Consider the following 18540-nt stretch of genomic DNA (forward strand, 5'->3'; position numbering starts at 1 on the left):
ACCAAGACTTCCGGCTCTGGTTTTGATTGATATTTGACTAATCTAGAGGGACATGTAGGCAGTGTTTATTAGAACTTTGTAATATAGACAAAAGTAGGTACTGTAGGCATTTCATTTGCAGTTTTTCCATTTTTCTAGACTACAGCGGGTCATAGTAATGCAAGAGAGGAGTGAAGAGACTTGTTTATCCTCAAGGTTGTGGTTAGCAAAACATTAGCAACAGGGCATGCAAGAGGCGGACTAGAAGCAGGTTGCTTAGACTCACTGTGCTTGTTGCATTAAGTATAAACATAAACTTAGCGGTTGTTTTTATATCTTAACAGCTGAGAAAGACATAGAAGAACTGTAAAGGCTTTTTAAAAAAGTCTTGGAAGAACGAGTTCTTTTTGAAGCTAGGCAGTACAACAGCATAGATGTTGAGGATTAAGGTTAGACTCTGTAATGAAAACAGGTAAGCATATAGTCTAGTTTCCATCAGAAATGGTTAAATAAAGCCAGGTGTGATATTGGCATCTGTCATCCCAGTACTCTGGGAGGCTGAGGCAGGAAGATTGCAAGTTTGAGCTTGGTCTCAGCAATTTTTTTTTTTTTTTTTTTTTTTTTTTGTCTTTTTCATTTTTATCGGTACCAAGGATCGAACTCATGACTGCCTGCTTGCAAGGCAGGCGCTTATGCCGCTGAGCTAAATCCCCAGCCCCCGGTCTCAGCAATTTGATGAGACCCTGTCTCAAAACAAAAAGGGATGAGTTTATAGGTAAGTGTGAAAGCCCTGCATTCAACCTTAAGTACACCCCCCCCAAAAAAACCCCAAAACTGGATGGATAGTGTGTGTGTGTGTGTGTGTGTGTGTGTGTGTGTGTATGTGTTTTGGTACCAGGGATCGAACTGATGACTTCACACTTGCCAGGCAGGCGCTATGCCACTGAGCTAAAGCCCTGACTGGTGTGTTTTTCAAAAAGCAGTGGCCAAATTTATTTGAGAAAGTAAAAGTGAGGAGTCGGGAAGACACTGGCTCGGCAGGAGTGAGCTTGGGCAGAGGAAAAAAGCAAGGTAGAACACTGGAGAAATCAGGGTACATGATAGCTCTGTGTGTGTGTGTGTGTGTGTGTGTTAAGATAGATACCAATTTCAAAAAACATCTCACAGATGCTTTAAAAGTACTTTTTCCATGTTGATTTTTATAGATGCTTACTTTTCAACCCTTTTTCTTTTTCTTTTCTTTCTTTTTTTAGGGGGAGGGGGACAGGATCTTACTATTGCTATGTAGCACAGCCTCAGCCCCCTGAGTGCAAGGATGATAGGTTTGTACTACCACGCCTGGCTTTAAGCCCATTTAGTTGTGTGTCATTGATAATCTTGTATTTGTATTTGTGGCCACTGGTAGTAGCAGTTCTTGTAAACTCAACTGGCCCTTGAAATTTCTTGCCCTCGGATCACCCAGACTTTACTTAGCTAAATAGCCTAAAATGGTGTAGAGTTGAGTTTCCCTCCCTGCCATACATAGCTTTGCTCCCCTCTCCTCCCCTCCCCTCCCCTCCCCTTCCCTTCCCTCCCTTTCTCTACCTAACCTTTCCTCCTGTTTCTCTTGCACAGGAAAATGGCTCTGGCCTGCCTCTGTGGGATGTCTCTGTTAGTGCCCTCGCTCTGCTGGAGTTTTTACCTCACCTTAGAAACAGTCCTACATTTGCTCATCTTACAAAAACTTCACCTGGCTTATCTTGCTCTTCACCATTCCTTTTTTTTTTTAGCTCACTTGTTCCTAAATCTGGTATTTCCCCAACTCGGAAAACTTGCACAGCATATCCATGGGCGTGTCATAAAAATGCTGTCTGTGTCACAGCCTTCTTTGTCTTCTGTGGTGGGTTGTCCCTCAAGGTCAGTCCTCTGTCCTTTCTTCTCTAGAATCTTTCTCCCTAGTTTGGTGTCCCTTGCCACGACCCCCCGTCTTCTAGTTGCTCATTTGGCATTTGCAGTGGCACCTGGATGTTTGAAGAATCTCAACATGGCTGAAGCCAAATGTCTCTGACTATCATAGTTGCCCAGTACTATTGTGTCATTAAAAAATCCAGAACCCCTAAAATAATTCTTGTCTCCTGTTTTCTTTCAGTTAATGGCATCATCATTTCCCCAGGCTCATTCTTCTGTGTTCCGTAAAGCAAAGTGTTATGCCTTAATATGAATACTCTTTGGTCAAAGACAACACTGATTAAATAATTGACTGAATAGTTTCCAACTACATAAAATTTTCTGCATCCCATAACTCAGGTGATTGTTTTTGAGATTGCATGTCAGGCTATATGCTTCAAAGCCATGCAGTTTCATTGAAGTATTCTTCCTTTTGAATAAAACATCATTTTAAGACACCTGGACTTTATAAAATATTGTTTGGAAAAATAATCTGACAGGATCTTTAATATAGCATTTAATCTGTAATATTTTGACTATGTATGCTATTTGTACTTTTGTCTTTTCTAAACTGTGAATACAGAGACAGGGTATCACTTTGTCCACAGGTGGTGCCTGGCATTCGATCTCTCAGAACCAATTATCTCAGTTATTGGATGCAGAAAATTTTACATAGTTGGAAACTATTCAGAGTCAGTTATTTAATCAATGTTGTCTTTGACCAATGAGTATTCATATTAAGGTATACCTATCTTGTTAAGACACCAAATCAAACCCAGGCACTGAGTAATCCCTATCCCCCACCCCTTATCTGATTTGGAATATGGCTAGCCTGTTCTTATTCCTGTGAGATTATTTTTCTAAACAATATTTTATAAAGTCCAAGTGTCTTAAAATGGTGTTTTATTGAAAGGGACATATATGTCAATGAAACTGCATGGCCTTGAAGCATGTAGCCATTAGGCTTTATACAATATTTCAAAATTATTTCTGCCTTGTTTAATCACAAGTAACCACTATCCTAATATTTATATGCCAAAGCAAGATCAGTGCTTGCTTTGTGTGTTTAAATGGTTTCATACTGTGGGCGTCATTTTATCCATTTTCACCAAATAGTGTGTTTTTGTGGTTTCTTCATGTTCTTTGTGGATCTAGTTCATTGGTTCTCAAAATTGGTGCACCAGGGATTCCTGGGGATCTCTTACCATTCTTGTAGGTGGTCCATGAGATCAAAACAATTCCTAATTGTGGTATTCACCATTTTACCTGTACATTGTACAAGTACTGTGCAGAGGCTCTATGACACGTGGTGTCATAATTGACTGAATGCAGAAGCAAAGGGATCTTTCTGACCTCTATTAAGCCACACAGTAAAGAGATTTGCAAAAAATGTAAAAAAGTGCCACTGTCTTTGCTCATTTTTGTTTTTGTGTGTGTGGGGAGACAGGATCTTTCTATGTAATTCAGGCTGGCCTTGAATTCACTATGTAGCCCAGGCTGGCCTCAATCTCATGATGAGCTTCTCATGATGATCATCACCTCAGTATCCTAGGTGCTGAGATTTTTTTTTTGGCCTTTAAAAATAGTTAATTTTTTTAAGGTAAATGTTCATGTTTATTCATATAATAAATTTAAAAAACCAAAGTTAATATTTTTAAATGCCTCCATTTAATTTTTTTAAATGATAAATACCTGTAATAGATATGGGTTACATAATATACTCCATATGGTCCTGAGATTTTTGAGTTTAAAGGGATCCTGAAACCCAACAAGTTTGAAAACCATTGATCTGGTTCATCCACATTACTTGTATTTTGTTTTATTTTTTGCGACAGGGTCTCACCATGTTCAGAGTGACCTTGAACTCACTGTGTATCCTAGATTGGCTTCAAATTTGTGATCCTTTTGCCTCAGCCTCCCAAGTGCTGGGATTACAGGCTTGTGCCACCATGCTCAGCTCTGTCTAGATGATGATGATGATGATTATTATTATTATTTTGGTCTTTTTTGAGACAGGATTTCACTATACAATTCACTTTGTATCCTAGGCTGGCCTCTAACTCACAGCAGTTCTGCCTCATCCTCCTGAGTGTTAGAACAGGCATGCGCCACCATGCCTGGCTGTTACTATTTTTTGAGATGGGATCTCACTATATAGTTTAGGCTGACCTTAAACTCAGTATGTAGCCTAGACTGCCTGTAAACTCATGGTGATCCTCCTGCCTCAGCCTCTCAAGTGCTGGGATTATAGGTATGTACCACCATGCCTGGCGTATTACTTACATTTTTTGGGGAGGGGTACCCGGGATCAAACTCTGGACCTTGCTCTTGCTAGGCTGGCACTGTGCCACTGAGCTACATCCCCATCCCCTATTACTTGTGTTTTAATGTAGAAACATACTGTGTGCCTTATTAACATGTGTACAATGGGGCCTACAAGCATTATCCCATCAGATGGCTTGTACCAGTAGTGGTACACGCATAATTGTTTACTGGACAGGTTGTACCACCTGATGGGACTATTCCATGCTCTTGAATGCTCTTGACTGTCATGCATGTACTAGTAGGGGTGCAAGCCTGTGGGATCGTGTTCTTTCCTGTGGAGGAACCATTAAGCTGTTTGCATTTTTGCCACAGTTTCAAACTACTATTGTGAATATTCTTATACAGGGTTCTTCACTCTTGGGATTATAGCAGAATTTGCTGTGTTTAAGTCTGTGCATTGTCAGCTTTACTGGGAATTGCCACAATGCCAGATTTCATTCCATTTGACACTCCCACCAGCTGTGTCTGAGCCTGTTTCCCCAATCATTGCCAAAAGATTAGATTTTGCAAGTTTTCCCCATCTGTTGGATATAAGTGCTATCTCTTTGCAGTTTTCATTTTGCATTGCTTAGATTATTCTTGAGGTTGATCTTTGTTTCCCACATTATTTATTGGCCATTTGAGTTTTCTGCGTAACCCTTGTACATAATCTTTGGTCCATTTTTTCAGGTTGGATTGCTGTCTTTCTTAATGGTTTATGGATATTTTCATACTCTGGATAGTAGTGTTTTATAGTTATATGCACTGAAAATATCCTCATATGTGGCTCGTCTTTGGGCATTTATGGAATTTGTGCAGTACTTCTTAATGTGATAGTAGCCAGTTTGCTGTTTTTTGTTTTTTTCATTTATGGTTTGTTTTCCTGTGCCTTCAAGAAATTCTTCATTTACTCCCAGGTAATGATGATACTGTGCTTTTTAAATATTTAGGTAATTAATTCATCTGGATTTTTTTCTTTGTTGTGTGATGTAGTTTTAATGTTTTTTGCATAGACTTATCAAATAGTTGAGTCTCTCAAGGTTGCCTCAGCCTTCCAAATGCTGGGATTACAGGCATATACCATTATACCCAGCAGTTGAATAGTTTTGAGTAGAGAAGTAACTTGACGTTTTAGGAATACTCTACCAAATTTTTAATCTCTATATTTTTATATACATACAAGATAGGATAAAAATCTGTGTAAGTCTGAAAGCATTGTCTTGATAAATCTAAAATGAAAATCCTAGATATTAAGGAAGTACGGAACAGCTTAATTGATGTTTTTTCTTAGTTGTGTATAAAATAAAGGTGTGTTTTACAATTGGTAGTTCGTTGACCTATGGGAGTAAGATCAATTTATAATTCTTTGTATTTGCTAATTAGCATATCTGTGAACAATATGGTTTCATTTCTTTTCCATTGCTTTCTGCCTCTTCGTTTCTTGTTCTGTCTAACTGCATTCACTGACCCCAGAGCATGGATGATTGGTATGCAGGTCTAGGTACTTTGAGTACTTCTAAGGTTTTTATTATTAAGTGTACTGTTGTTAGTAGGCTTTCAGGTGGTTGGATATTATTATTATTTTTTTAGTTCTTGTAGCATTTTAGAGTTTTTACCACAAATAAGAATTGATTTTTTCTACAGTTTCTACTGTACCTACTAGTGTGATAAAACACATTAATAGATTTTCTACCTTAAATTATTTTTGAATGTCCTGGATATTTGCGTTCCTTTGTTATTGCCATGTACTTTTCTTTTTTCGCATGGTCTTTGTCCCCCGCCACTCCCCGGGCATTGCACACTAGGGCTTTGCACTGAGTGACATCCCCAGGTCCTACAGAGTCTCCTTAAATTGCCTAGGCTGGACTTAAACTTGTGATCCTCTTGCCGTGTTTTGATGACAAGATTATGTTAGCTTCATGAGTGTTTTTAAAAAATTTATTTTTTGAGATGGGGTCTTGCCGTGTTGCCCAGGTTGGCTCAGAACTCCTGGACTCTCTCCAGGTGTGTGTCACAGTGCCCACAAACTTCATAGACAGATATGAGAGTATCTTTTTTTGAAATGTCTGTTTAATAGAGATGCTTTGTTTATTAAAAGTTAGATGGTTTCCATCTATGAACTGTCTATACTTGGTTTCTTTTATGTGAGATTTTTAAAAAATTTAGTAATAGTTTTTGAAATGGGGCACCTTTTTTGCTTTTCTTGAGATTTTGTCATTTATGCAAAATGAACAATTTCCTAGAAAAATACAAAATTTCGAACATATTGGTATATGCTCACGTCCACATGTATGCACACACATACACGCATGCACACACATTTTTAAATTTGGAGACAGACAGGGTCTCACTATGTAATTCACACTGGGCTTGAACTCATTATGTAGCCCAGGCTGGCCTTGAAGTCTCAGCAGTCCTGCCTCCCGTGCTGGCATTACAAGTGTGAGCCACCGTGCCTGGTGAATTCTTTGTATGTTTTTCTTATCAGTTGTGGTTTCTATCAAGATGTCCCTGGAGAGCTTCATGTGGGCTTTTGGAAGTTGATTGGTTGGTTTATGGGATTTGGTAGCTAACCCGCTGTTAGAAGTGTGGCGGGAAGAGGCGGGACACTGGGGGCGTGGCCTGGACCTTTTTCTTCCCGGGCTCCGTTCGACTCGCCCCTTCGAGAGCTGCCGTTTCAGCTAGCAGCTCTCCTCCTCGCTTTCCTGCCACGGCACCCTGCCTTAGAGCCCGCCAGCTGGGGACTACGAACTGAACCGTGAGCCAAATACACCTTTACTTCTTTAAATTGTGGGTGTAGGAAAGTAAGACGTTGGGATTTTGCATTTGTATTATAAGAAAACTTTTTTAATCTGGCGTAGTGGCGCGCGCTTATGATCCCCGTGCACGGAGCAGAAGATGGCAAGTTCGAGCCTAGACTAGGCAGATTGGCCCGAATCTGACTCCATGAAACCAGTTAAAAAGGTCGGGGTAACTCAGAGCAAAGGCCGTGAGTTCAATTTCCAGTGCCACAAATAAAAAGAAAACTTTTGCCTGTAATTAGTTTTATACTGTCACATTCTGTGACTTCTATCGATACTAGTTTTTCGGTTGATTTTCTTCCATTTCCTAGACATACTGTGTCATACGCAATTAAGTTTAACTTTTTCCAAATAATAATTATATCCTACCTAAATCCATTGGTTAGCAGTTCTTATATAATTTTAAGTACTAATAGTGTTACGGGCATTCATGTCTTAATTTTGATGTTAGAGGGAATACTTCTAGTGTTTTACTTTCAATTTAATATGTGCCTTTTTGTTACAAGATTTAATGATATCTCTCTCTTGTTCTAGAACACATGTTCTCACAGGAGCTCGTTTAAGATTGATATACTTGGGCCGGGGATTTAGCTCAGCAGCGTAAGTCCCTGTCTAGCGAGCGTGGGACCGTGAGTTCTATCCCCGGTACAAAAAAAAAAAATTGATATACTTGTATATTAAAGCAGCTTTATTGAAATAAGGCTGTTTTTAAGTCTACCCTTTAAAAATATACAGTTCAGTAGTTTTTATTAGATTCAGTGTTGTGCAGCGATTGCTATTAATTTTAGAACATTTTCCTTGTACCCAAAAGAAGCCCTGTGCCCTCTTCCCTCTTGTCCTCAAACCGTGGTGGCCACTGATCTGCAAAGGTGCAGTAGATACGTTGCTGTTTGGTGTTTCACGTAAGTGAATCTGTCACATGTGGTCTCCTGTGCCTGGCATCTTTCACTTAGCATATTTTCATGGGTCATCCAATGTCGTAGCATGTATCGGTGTTTCATTCCTATTCTGTGAAGAAAATATTCCACTTTGAATAGCTTATTTTAAATAAAAAAATAGTTGTTGAATTTCAGCTTTGCAACGTCTATTGAGAAGATCAGGGTTTCCTTTCCAACATGTTTATATTGGTCTTTACTTGCCTCCACTCTTAGCTCTAGAATAATGATAACTGCATCAGGGTTTCTATGTGTGTACTGGGGTGTGTATTATTTTGTGTATGATTGATCATATTTGCAAATACTTGGAATTCATAACTAACTATCTTTGTAGTTGTGTTAAATTATTTGTGTTAAATTTTGTGTTAAAGGGGCTGGGGATTTAGCTCAGCGGCATAAGCGCCTGCCTTGCAAGCAGGCAGTCGTGAGTTCAATCCCCGGTACCGATAAAAAGGAAAAAGACAAAAAAAAAAAAAAAAGAAAGAAAGAAAGATAAATTTTGTGTTAAAAGTTAAATTAGTTTTATAAAAAGGAATTGAGAAAGTTACGCTCTGACACAGTTCAGATAGCTTTGGGAAAAGTTTTAAAATTTCAGCATAATCGGTCTTTCCATCACCTACTGACTTAATGGTGGTAATTTACTTTTTCCCTCAAGGTACTAGCATAGAGTGTGGTGGCCCAAGCTCACCTTGAATTGTCATCCTCCTGGTTGCTGGGATTATAGTGTACTATCACTCCCAGCTTTAAATTTTTGAAACCTTTTTCTGTGTTTTTTCTTTTCTTTCTTTTTTCCCTCCCTCCTTTATCATCTTCTCATTCTACTGAAAGAAAGCTGGGCATATGTAATCCAAAACTGAAAAATCCAGAAATTCTAATCCACTGTCAGAAATATTTCTTAGTATAGAGACATTATTTATTGAGAAGGGTTTTGATGGAAGCACTTGCTAGATTAACAACTATAGGAATGACCATTTTAGAACTGAATTAAATGTCCACTTCTGAAAAAGATGGCAGGTGCAAGAAAAAGGAAAAATGTAAGAATAGTCTCTGATAATACCAGCCTTTCTTTATCATGTACTGCATTTGACAGAAATTAACCTTTTAAAAATTTTACCTGTGACAGTTTTATTCCATGTACAATGTAGTTTAAATTGATCTTCATTTCGTACTATATCAAAACACTTATCTTCATCCTTTGATCACACCAAGTGTTTCACGTACTCCACTGCAGTACAACTGCACCTAAATGCAGAATATTTCATTAGAGGAAACACGTGAATAGGATTTCTTTTCATAATTTCGGCAAAAGCAAATAAGCGGGTTTTTTAAAGAAATTCACCTCAAAGTCAAAGAGTGATCCAAAGAGTTGAGTAATACTCATCTTATTGTGACTTATAGTAGAGTGTTATGGATAAAATATTGCATGTATCTAAATGGCAATATTTTATTAAGGAAGCTGTACTGCTTTATAGGTTTGAAGATACGTTAAAAAACTTACGAATTTCCTAAAATCAAGCTAGTCTTAAAGACAAAAGCATTTAGCCAGGCTAGGTGGTACAGGCCTGTCTCAGCTCTGGGAAGCCGAGGAAGGAAGATGGCCTGAGGCAGAAGGATCTGGAGAGTTTGAGGCCAGCCTGGGCTATATAAGTGAGTTTGTCTCCAACCCCCCTCCCCCCAAAAACAAGATGAAAGCATTTGAAAAATAGTGTAGTGGTTCATCAGAACAACTGAGTTCAGAGGGTATTTTGGCATCTCTTAATCTGAGCAGGAATAGAGGTTTGGGAAAAATAAGGCCTTCAGGTTTGTTATTTTGGGGCCAAATTTTAACAGCTTGCGAAAGGTTGAACTCTCAGACTTTAAACAGACAAAATGTTGAGATGATCAGTGTGCTCAGTGATTTTTGTGGAAAAACTCATTTGTAACAAAAACTTGGCAATGAATTTTTGAGTAACGTATACAAAAGTTCTAAGTAGGACACAGCTAAGGAAGGACAGGCTCTGGCATTTGCAACAGCAGACAGTGTCTGTTTTTGTTTTCCACACAGGGAGTGGGAAGATTATTTGAAAATAAAGTATTCTATTCTTAGGGAGTGGGACTTGAGTTACAGCTATTAGATTAGTATTATTAATTGTATACATCTTCCCAGAATACTTGATAGAAGTTGTCAACTATGGTGGGCTACTTTGCCTTTCTCTTGAAATCACATTGAGAAAAATATAAAAAATCAACAGAAATAAGAAATCCTGAGAGTTATGTATTCACTATCAGAATATGATGAATTTATGGTCAAATAAAGTAATTTGTAATCAATTAGTGGCAAAACCAGAGAGAACTTTAGTGAATCTGTGGACCTATAGAGACAGTAGAAATGACCATCCAAAAATTGACATTTTGCAGTATCCCCAGTGTCAGAAGAAGGAATAAGCTCTGGGCACAGCTGGATAAAATGTGGAAAGCTAAACCATTTGCCATTTGCACAGTTGTCCCTAGTGGTTTTCCTGCCAGGATAATGGCCTCAATTCACCCCTCTGAGCTGTGTGCTTGTCCATATGGAATTCCAGAATGGGTGCTGTAGCAGAAAAAGCAGGGCAGCACCAGAGATGGTGGGCAGCACCCTAGATGGCCTGCAGCTGTCCTGCAGGGTGGTGAGCTGCTTCTAGGTTGGGATGCCTAGTTTCGTTGCAGTCACTGAGGTTGTAGCACAGTGTGGAGGCCTGGGTTCAATCACAAGTACCACTACCAAGAAAAGGGGTCACTGCTCACCTAAATCTAGTTAAAAGTGATTGGGCCACTCAGGGCTATTTTCATGCCCAAGGGATCAGGAAATACAAAAGTGAGAGGGAATGGTGACTGGGGTAGCAATTGGGAGATTCCTAAAAAGGGACGGTGAGGTAATTAGCAAGATCTGGCCACCTGACTGGACATAAGTGGGGAAGAAAGAAAAGCCCATAGTGGTCACATTAGGAGAAAGTCAGGTTTTATCCAGATGAAAGTGCAGGACTCAGCAGACAGTCTGGTGGAGGTGGCAGGTGTCATCATGAGTACTGAAAGGGAACTTTGTGACTCAGTTTTGTGGAAATAGTAGTTGAAACCAAGGGAATAGAAAGCTGACTAGAAGAGGACCCAGTACACAGATTGGGGAAGGCTTTGAAAAGGTAAGGCAAGTACTTCAGAGGGTGGGAGTGGGAAGCAAACTAGGGTGTTGGTAAAGAATTGGAGGAAGGGGAGAATTTAAGAAAGAACAAGGGGTAGCAAAAGCCAAGAAAAACAACTATTCTGTAGGTTGAGAATTTTTGGAGCTGATAGGATTGGGTTTATATATGGAAATTCAAGGAGGTGAGGCTTAAATACCTTAACAAACCCCCTTTATTGTCAGTTTAGTTGGCTTAAATTTAATGTAGTATTTCATTATGTTTAGAAGATTAATTTATGCATTTTTTTTCTTTTTGAGACAGGCTAGTGTCAAACTCATAATGATCCTCCTCCTCAGCCTCCTGAGTGTGGGATTACAGACATGTGCCACCATGGCCAGCTTTATATGTATCATTTTTGTTGTTGTTATTATTATTATTTAGTACCAGGGATCAAACTCAGGACCTCATGCTTGCCAGGCAAAGCGCTTACATCGCTGAGCGAAATATCCAGCCTATACATTTTTTTTAATTGATACCGGGGATCAAACTCATGTGCTTATGCTGCTGAGCTATATCCCTAGCCCCCAGCCTATACATTTTTAAAGAGGCAAAATAATTTTATAGACAGGTGAGTTCAGTAGGGAGAGGGCCTTGACAGCTTATTCAGAGCATTTACACTTTTGTGTTTCATGTTTGAACAATTTTTTGTTCATTAACCTAGCCATTATTTGCTTTAATTTGAATCAGTTTTGTTTTATTTTTGGTGCCAGGAACCGAACTCGGGGCCTCACACTTGCCAGGCAGGTGCTATGTCACTGAACTATATCCATGGTAGAGCAGTTTGAATAAATAACATGAAACATGCTACTTCTTGAGAATGAAAAGAACTTTCATAGCTAACATGTTGAAATTCCATTTATTATTTATTATACAAATGCTGAGATTCTTATAGGAACATGGAGCATTTTTGTTTGGCTGAATCGTGCATGAGTGATGCGTGGTGGTGGAGGGAGGTGTTTGCAGAAATTGTGGGTGATGCAGTGATCAAACCGTAGTTTGGAGCCAAAATGAATTTTTATTTGGAGGTGGCAGAAAGCCATGAACATTTTGAACAGGGAAATGATGTCTCAGCTAATACTTTAGAAAAATGACAGATTTGTTATTTGAAATTTCAATAAGCATGTGATCCTTACATGAATTGCAAAAAATATTAAAGATGAAAGATGCATCTAACAGTTTTGGTTGGGTTGGATTAGAAAATGAGAAAGTAGAGGGAAACCAATGACAGGGTATACAGCACTAGAAGCGTGAGCAAATGTAATCCCTGATGCCTGTTCTTGAAATAATAATTAAATAGTGTTAAGTAATACATTATTTTATTACTTAAGAGTTTTAGGGATCTTTATGTTTGGTAGTACTGGCAATAGAAACCCAGGACCTTTATACTAAAAGCAATACATCCACCCCTTTCTTAAAATTTGTTGTATTGACACTGGCTCTCACTAAATTACTTAGGCTGGATTTGAACTTGCTATATCCTTCTGCCACAGTCTCCCAGAGTGCTAGGATTACAGGCATGCACCACCACATTGGCTAAGGTTCTTTATTGTAAGTTTTATTGTTATGTGTTATGGTTTTTATTGAAAGTTTTTAGTTTAAGTAGAAAAGAATAATATCATTGGGATGTTGTGCAGAAATCCAAAGCCGGAAGATAAGTGGGCCTCGGAAAAGTATAGAATCAGGAGCCAAAAAAGCTGTTGGTAAGCCTTCCCTTCCTGCTTTGTTCCTTTACTTTTATTTTCAGGACATTCACTTTTTTTTTTTTTTTTTTTTTTTTTGAGACTGGGTCTCACTATGTAGTTCAGGCTGTCTTTGAACTCACCTGTGTAGCGCAGGCTGACCTTGTGATGATCCTCCTGCCTCTTGTGATTTGTTTTTGATTAGAAGTTCATCTGCCACATAATTTGAGTGTGTACAGCCTCATGCAATTTTAGGCTTTTTTGGAGATAGGTGGATCTAGAGTTTGTGATTGATTCAAAATTCAATGCTGGGGTTAAGGGTGCAAGTGCTATACTCACCCTCGGGTGAGTACCCTGCATACAACATAAGGACGGGAAGAAGCTTGTCTCTTTCTGCTCCTCCTCCTCATCTATTGCAATTGATATCTTCCTCCACCATGAACTGTTATCCCCTCTGCCATACTACCCTGCCTTGGAGGCAGCTGATTATGGATTTAAAACCTCCACAGACTGTGAACTAAGTAGACCTTTCCTCCTTTAAAAACAAACAAACAATCCTGGTGACATTTGAAATGCATGATTTTAAAAATTAATGCTTGGTTTACTTTTTTCCTTGATTTAGGAGCTGTGTGTGACTGATGAGAATTAAAGGCCATGGATGAAGATGGACTTGAATTACAACCACAAGAGCCAAACTCATTTTTTGATGCAACAGGTATGACTACTTGGATTGTTCCACTTTTAATCTACAACTTTAGACTTGGCTAGCATGTTGACATATTGCTAGATTCACATTGATATTCATACTTAGGTTTCCTGTCAGAATTTACAAATGTTAAAGTGAGCACATTATTCTCCACCTTAAAAATGTAGCTCCTGCCAGGTATGGTAGTACACTCCTGTAATCCTAGCACTTGGGAGGCTGAGGCAGGGGGATTACTGTGAGTTTGAGGCCAGCTGGGGCTACATAGTAAGTAAAAGGTCAGCCTGTACTATATAGTGAGACCCTGTCTCAAAGAAACAAAAATAAAAACAAAACAAACAAAAACACTTCACAATAGTTTTCACATTCTTGACAACATGGGTCGAACATCCCTAACCCAGAAATCCAAAACTTTTTGAGTGCCCTCTTGACTGTCAAGTAGAAAATTCTACACCAGACTTCATGTGATAGGTTACAGTGAAACCCAGGCACAAGAAAAATACTGTATAAAATTACCTTTAGGCTATCTGTATAAGGTATATATGAAATAATGAATTTTATATTTAGGCTTGGAAACCATTGCCGAGATAGTTCATTACATATATTCAACTATTCTAAAATCTGAAAAGATCTGAAATCTAAAGTATTTTTGATCCTATCTTTTGTATAAGGGATACTCAGTTGATAGAGCAGCAGTATTAAAACTTTAGTGTTTTCAGTTATTCTCATCTTGCCTAGTTCTATTGGTTGTCTCTTTAAAAATGTTTCTAGTTTGTATCTGTCCTCTTCATTCTATTTCTGTCACATAGATAGACTCTTATCTTTTATCTGCTGGAACCTTTGCATTAGTTTTCTTACCCTGCCTAGCCTACTGGTAAGAGCACTTTACCATAACATGTGCATCATGTCATCTTTTGTTCTGTATTACCCAGCAGATGAAGTATAAATCCGAGGTCATCCACATTCTGACTCTGCCCTATGTTTACAGCATTCTTTCTCACAAGTTCTGAAAATGAACCTTCTGCGTCAGGAGGACAGTCTTACCTCACTTCCCAAACCATGCAGGAAAATTATATTCATGCAGTTCTAAAAATAGAAAAAAAGGGCATTCATGATTTTTAATTACTTTTGATTTTAATTATATAATATTACACAGTGCCTATACTTGCTTTTATAATGTAAAGTGGTTTTATATCACACTAACCTAGCTGTTCTTGCAAATAAAATGTTAATGAGTTTTCTGTTGAGCTTTAAATGGATTGCAGTATATTAAAGAAACAACAAGTATTAGTGACTTTCAATTTTAAAGTATAATCTAGTGGGGGAGGGTGTATGTTTTTCTTAACAACTAGAAATAGCTTTTTTAAGTTTGGTAATTTCAGTTCAATAATGACAAATATAACACTGATAATTCTTCATTGGAATATGAAGTATAATTTGCTTGAAAGAGACACCAAGTTGTTTGGAGAAAAATACATAGTGTTTGCTTAATTTCACCACAAATAAACCTTGGCTATGGACTAAAGATAGACTGAAAAGCTATTGCATTTTAGTCCTGCTTTTAACACTTAGGGTATTTGTTTATCTTTGAGCAAGTCACTTAATCTGCCAGGGCCTCCATTTTCATATGTCATAATAATGACAAAACCTCTCATTACAGTTTTTCAGAACACTTCTCATACATTCCCATTTGGTCATCACCACAGTCCTGTGAGGTATGCATGCCAGATACTACTATCCTCATTTTGCTGATGAGGAAACTGAAATCCAGAGGTTAAACGACTTGCCCAAGGTTACAAAACTATTAAGTGTATAACCTTTTGTCTGATTTAGAATTTGTAACCTCTTGCCATTAAATGCTCTCATGCTCATGTCTGCCAAATGGAGATGATAGTGATGTTACTTGATGATGATGAGGATATTGAGACAAATCAGTAAACAACATTTGTAGAAGTTCCTTAGAGATTAAAGCAAGCTTATTTATTTCATTATTTCTAGAGTGAAAATGGTTATTAACTGACTTCAAACACTTCCTGTAACTTTTAGTATTGTTGGCCCTCACTGTTTTTTTTTGTTTGTCGACAAAGCATCCTCTGAGGGCCTGCATAGTCATTGAGGTAGGGGCCTGCTTGGACTCAGCCTCATCTGAGTCACAACCAGAAGCACTAAGCTACTTAATAGCTTTTTCAGTGATACTTCTATAAAACTTTATTTGTACTTCCCTGGGCCAGCAATCAAGATACTGTTTTTTTTAATGTTGTATTTTTAGCAAGGATATATGATTTTTATTCCCATTTATGGCACTCATTTAAGAGTAATGTTTATGAGCACCACATGCTATATAAACTGTGTGATCTTGGTTGAGCCATTTAATCTCTCTGGGGTACACTTGATTCTTCTACCTTCTCTCCTTAACTGCAGAAATAGACTAGAATGAGGTTTCCTGGATTGTGAGGGACGTGCCTTGGGATTTGGGGTCTGCAAGGAGGGCGGAGGCTAGAGGATGCAGAACACTTCAGTGAGGTTGGGGTAGGCACGTTCTTAATTACCCTTACCCTCACCCACCCTGGCACAGCTGCACTTGTGTTTGTTTTTGTGTTTTATTTTTTTAATCGGGACCGGGGATTGAACTCATGACCACCTGCTTGCAAGGCAGGCACTTATGCCGCTGACCTAAATCCCCAGACCCCACTTGTGTTTGTTTTATCCACAGTGTTCTTAACCATTTGACTTTCTCCCAGATTGTGACCTTCTATCCCTGTTTTCATTTATGCCCTCATCCCTTTCATGTCCTAGAAATCAACCTAGAGTCGGAGGTTGATTCCTAAATTTCCATAGTGATCGAGAATGTTGGTGGTCTGTTGTACCAGAGTGAAAGGAGAATGATGTAAAGGAAGAAAGAGACAGAATAGAAGGGAAGTATAAGAAGTACATGGGAAAAATAGAAGAAAAACCATGATTTGAGGAGAGGGAGATGGAGCAAGAAGCAAAAGAAATGAAAAACACATGTAATAAAAAAAATGGTACATTTGCCACCTGTAGTTACATTACTTGCTTTTTATAATCATCCCTGAACCTGTGAATGAGTTTAATTTTGATGTGCCTACAATTTTACTTTCACAAATAGTTTTCTGCGACTGACTAGTTTTTTTGTTTTTCTAGTATATATTTCTTGTTAATTGACTTGGGATGAATATACTATGTGTTAAAAGCATCTTTCTAATATGAGTCAAAGGTAGATTCCTTTTTTTTAATCTAAATGTGTGAGAACTGATGAATTAGTCTGTCATCCTGGTAGAAATCAAATAACATTTATGTTAATTGAGACAATAATACATACTTATTTGATATTTGTCCTTAAATTTTTTTAAAGGAGCTGATGCTGCACACATGGATGGTGATCAAATTGTTGTGGAAGTACAAGAAACTGTTTTTGTGTCAGATGTTGTGGATTCGGACATAACTGTGCATAATTTTGTTCCTGATGACCCAGACTCTGTGGTCATCCAAGATGTTATTGAGGACGTTGTTATAGAAGATGTTCAGTGTCCAGATATCATGGGAGAAGCAGATGTTTCTGAAACGGTCATCATTCCTGAACAAGTGCTGGACTCAGATGTAACTGAAGAAGTTTCTTTAGCACATTGCACAGTTCCAGATGATGTCTTAGCCTCTGACATTACATCCGCCTCCATGTCTATGCCAGAACACGTCTTGACCAGTGAATCTATACATGTGTCTGATGTTGGACATGTTGAGCGTGTGGTTCATGATAGTGTCGTAGAGGCAGAAATTGTCACTGATCCTCTGACCACTGATGTAGTTTCAGAAGAAGTATTGGTAGCAGACTGTGCCTCTGAAGCAGTCATAGATGCCAATGGGATCCCTGTGGACCAACAAGATGACGACAAAAGCAACTGTGAGGACTACCTTATGATCTCCTGTAAGTCCCGGGGCACAGTAATTGTCACAGGGTTTTTGAAGACTAGTTTCCTAACTTAGGTTGGGTGAAATTTTCTTGGCTGTGTCTATATAATTCAATTAAATCTCATAGACCTACCTGCATTTTTTAGTTTGGAGTGTGTAGGACATCTCCAAATTCAGTGAAATGATGCCAACTAGAGATATTAAGGACAGAACAGAAAGGTGAGATTTCTTCAGTTTAGAAAAACACAGGCTCAAAAGAATAAAACTTCATAAAATCATAAAGGAATATGATTAGGCTGTTCTATTAAACTTAGGAACCCTTTAGAAAATTTTAAGTAGTTCAACTTAGAAAAATGCATAACCAAGTTACTTATATTCTTGTATGGATATAGGTACAGGGAACAAACCAGTGGACATAGCCTGAAATGTGCACTTACGTTCTTGGGTGCACAGTACTGCTTATAATTTTTTTTTTTTTTTTTTTTTTTTTTGGTCTTTTTCGTTTTTATCGGTACCAGGGATCAAACTCGCGACTGCCTGCTTGCAAAGCAGGCACTTATGCCACTGAGCTAAATCCCCAGCCCCCCCCCCCCTTTTTTTTTTTTTTTTTTTTTGAGATAGGGTCTCACTATGTAGCACAGGCTGGCCTTGATTTTTTTTTTTTTTTTTTTTTAAATTTGGGGATGACAATGTAACAGGCTGGCCTTGAAATTCACCGTGGTCTTTCTGCCTCAGCCTCCTGAGTGCTGGGGTTATAGGCATGCACCGCGATGTCCAGCTGTACTGCTTATAATTATGTGTAAAATGTTGTAATGAACAGCATGGAAAAGAGTTCTGGTATGGTACTGAACCAAGATTCTGAAACAGTATTTCGAGTATGGTGGGTTTATAATTGGTTATAGAAGAAAAGGTGTTTAACTTGGCATCTTGGAGGATAGCTGTGTTGTTTTACTATGTATTTCTTAGTACTACATTCATAAATAAAATTGTGGATTGATTAGACCACAATTATGACCCAGTAAGGGAATTCTTATGCCTTAAGGAACTAAATTTCAAATAAGCAGAAACTTCATAAACTCTTTAGAAATTTAC

The 18540-nt window shown here is 38.3% G+C and overlaps 1 protein-coding gene across 7 annotated transcripts in view; it reads left to right on the plus strand.

Annotated features, from left to right (window-relative positions):
* Positions 1-18540, plus strand: part of Zfx (zinc finger protein X-linked) — a 66400-nt gene that overhangs the window by 26098 nt on the left and 21762 nt on the right. For 5 of the 7 annotated variants that reach the window (XM_063242925.1, XM_013148939.3, XM_063242928.1 and 2 more), the window contains 2 exons: positions 13441-13533; positions 16895-17464. In XM_063242925.1, the coding sequence (XP_063098995.1) occupies positions 13473-13533; positions 16895-17464 (631 nt within the window). In that variant the 5' untranslated portion in view covers positions 13441-13472. Of the gene's footprint in view, positions 1-593; positions 12840-13440; positions 13534-16894; positions 17465-18540 lie in introns of those variants that run through there. The other 2 variants (XM_063242927.1, XM_003466409.5) reach the window with 2 other exon arrangements.

This window comes from Cavia porcellus, unplaced genomic scaffold (genome assembly GCF_034190915.1).
Source record: "Cavia porcellus strain 051 isolate PalLab524CR breed Dunkin Hartley unplaced genomic scaffold, mCavPor4.1 scaffold_33, whole genome shotgun sequence".
In the NCBI taxonomy this organism is placed as follows: Eukaryota; Metazoa; Chordata; class Mammalia; order Rodentia; family Caviidae; genus Cavia; species Cavia porcellus.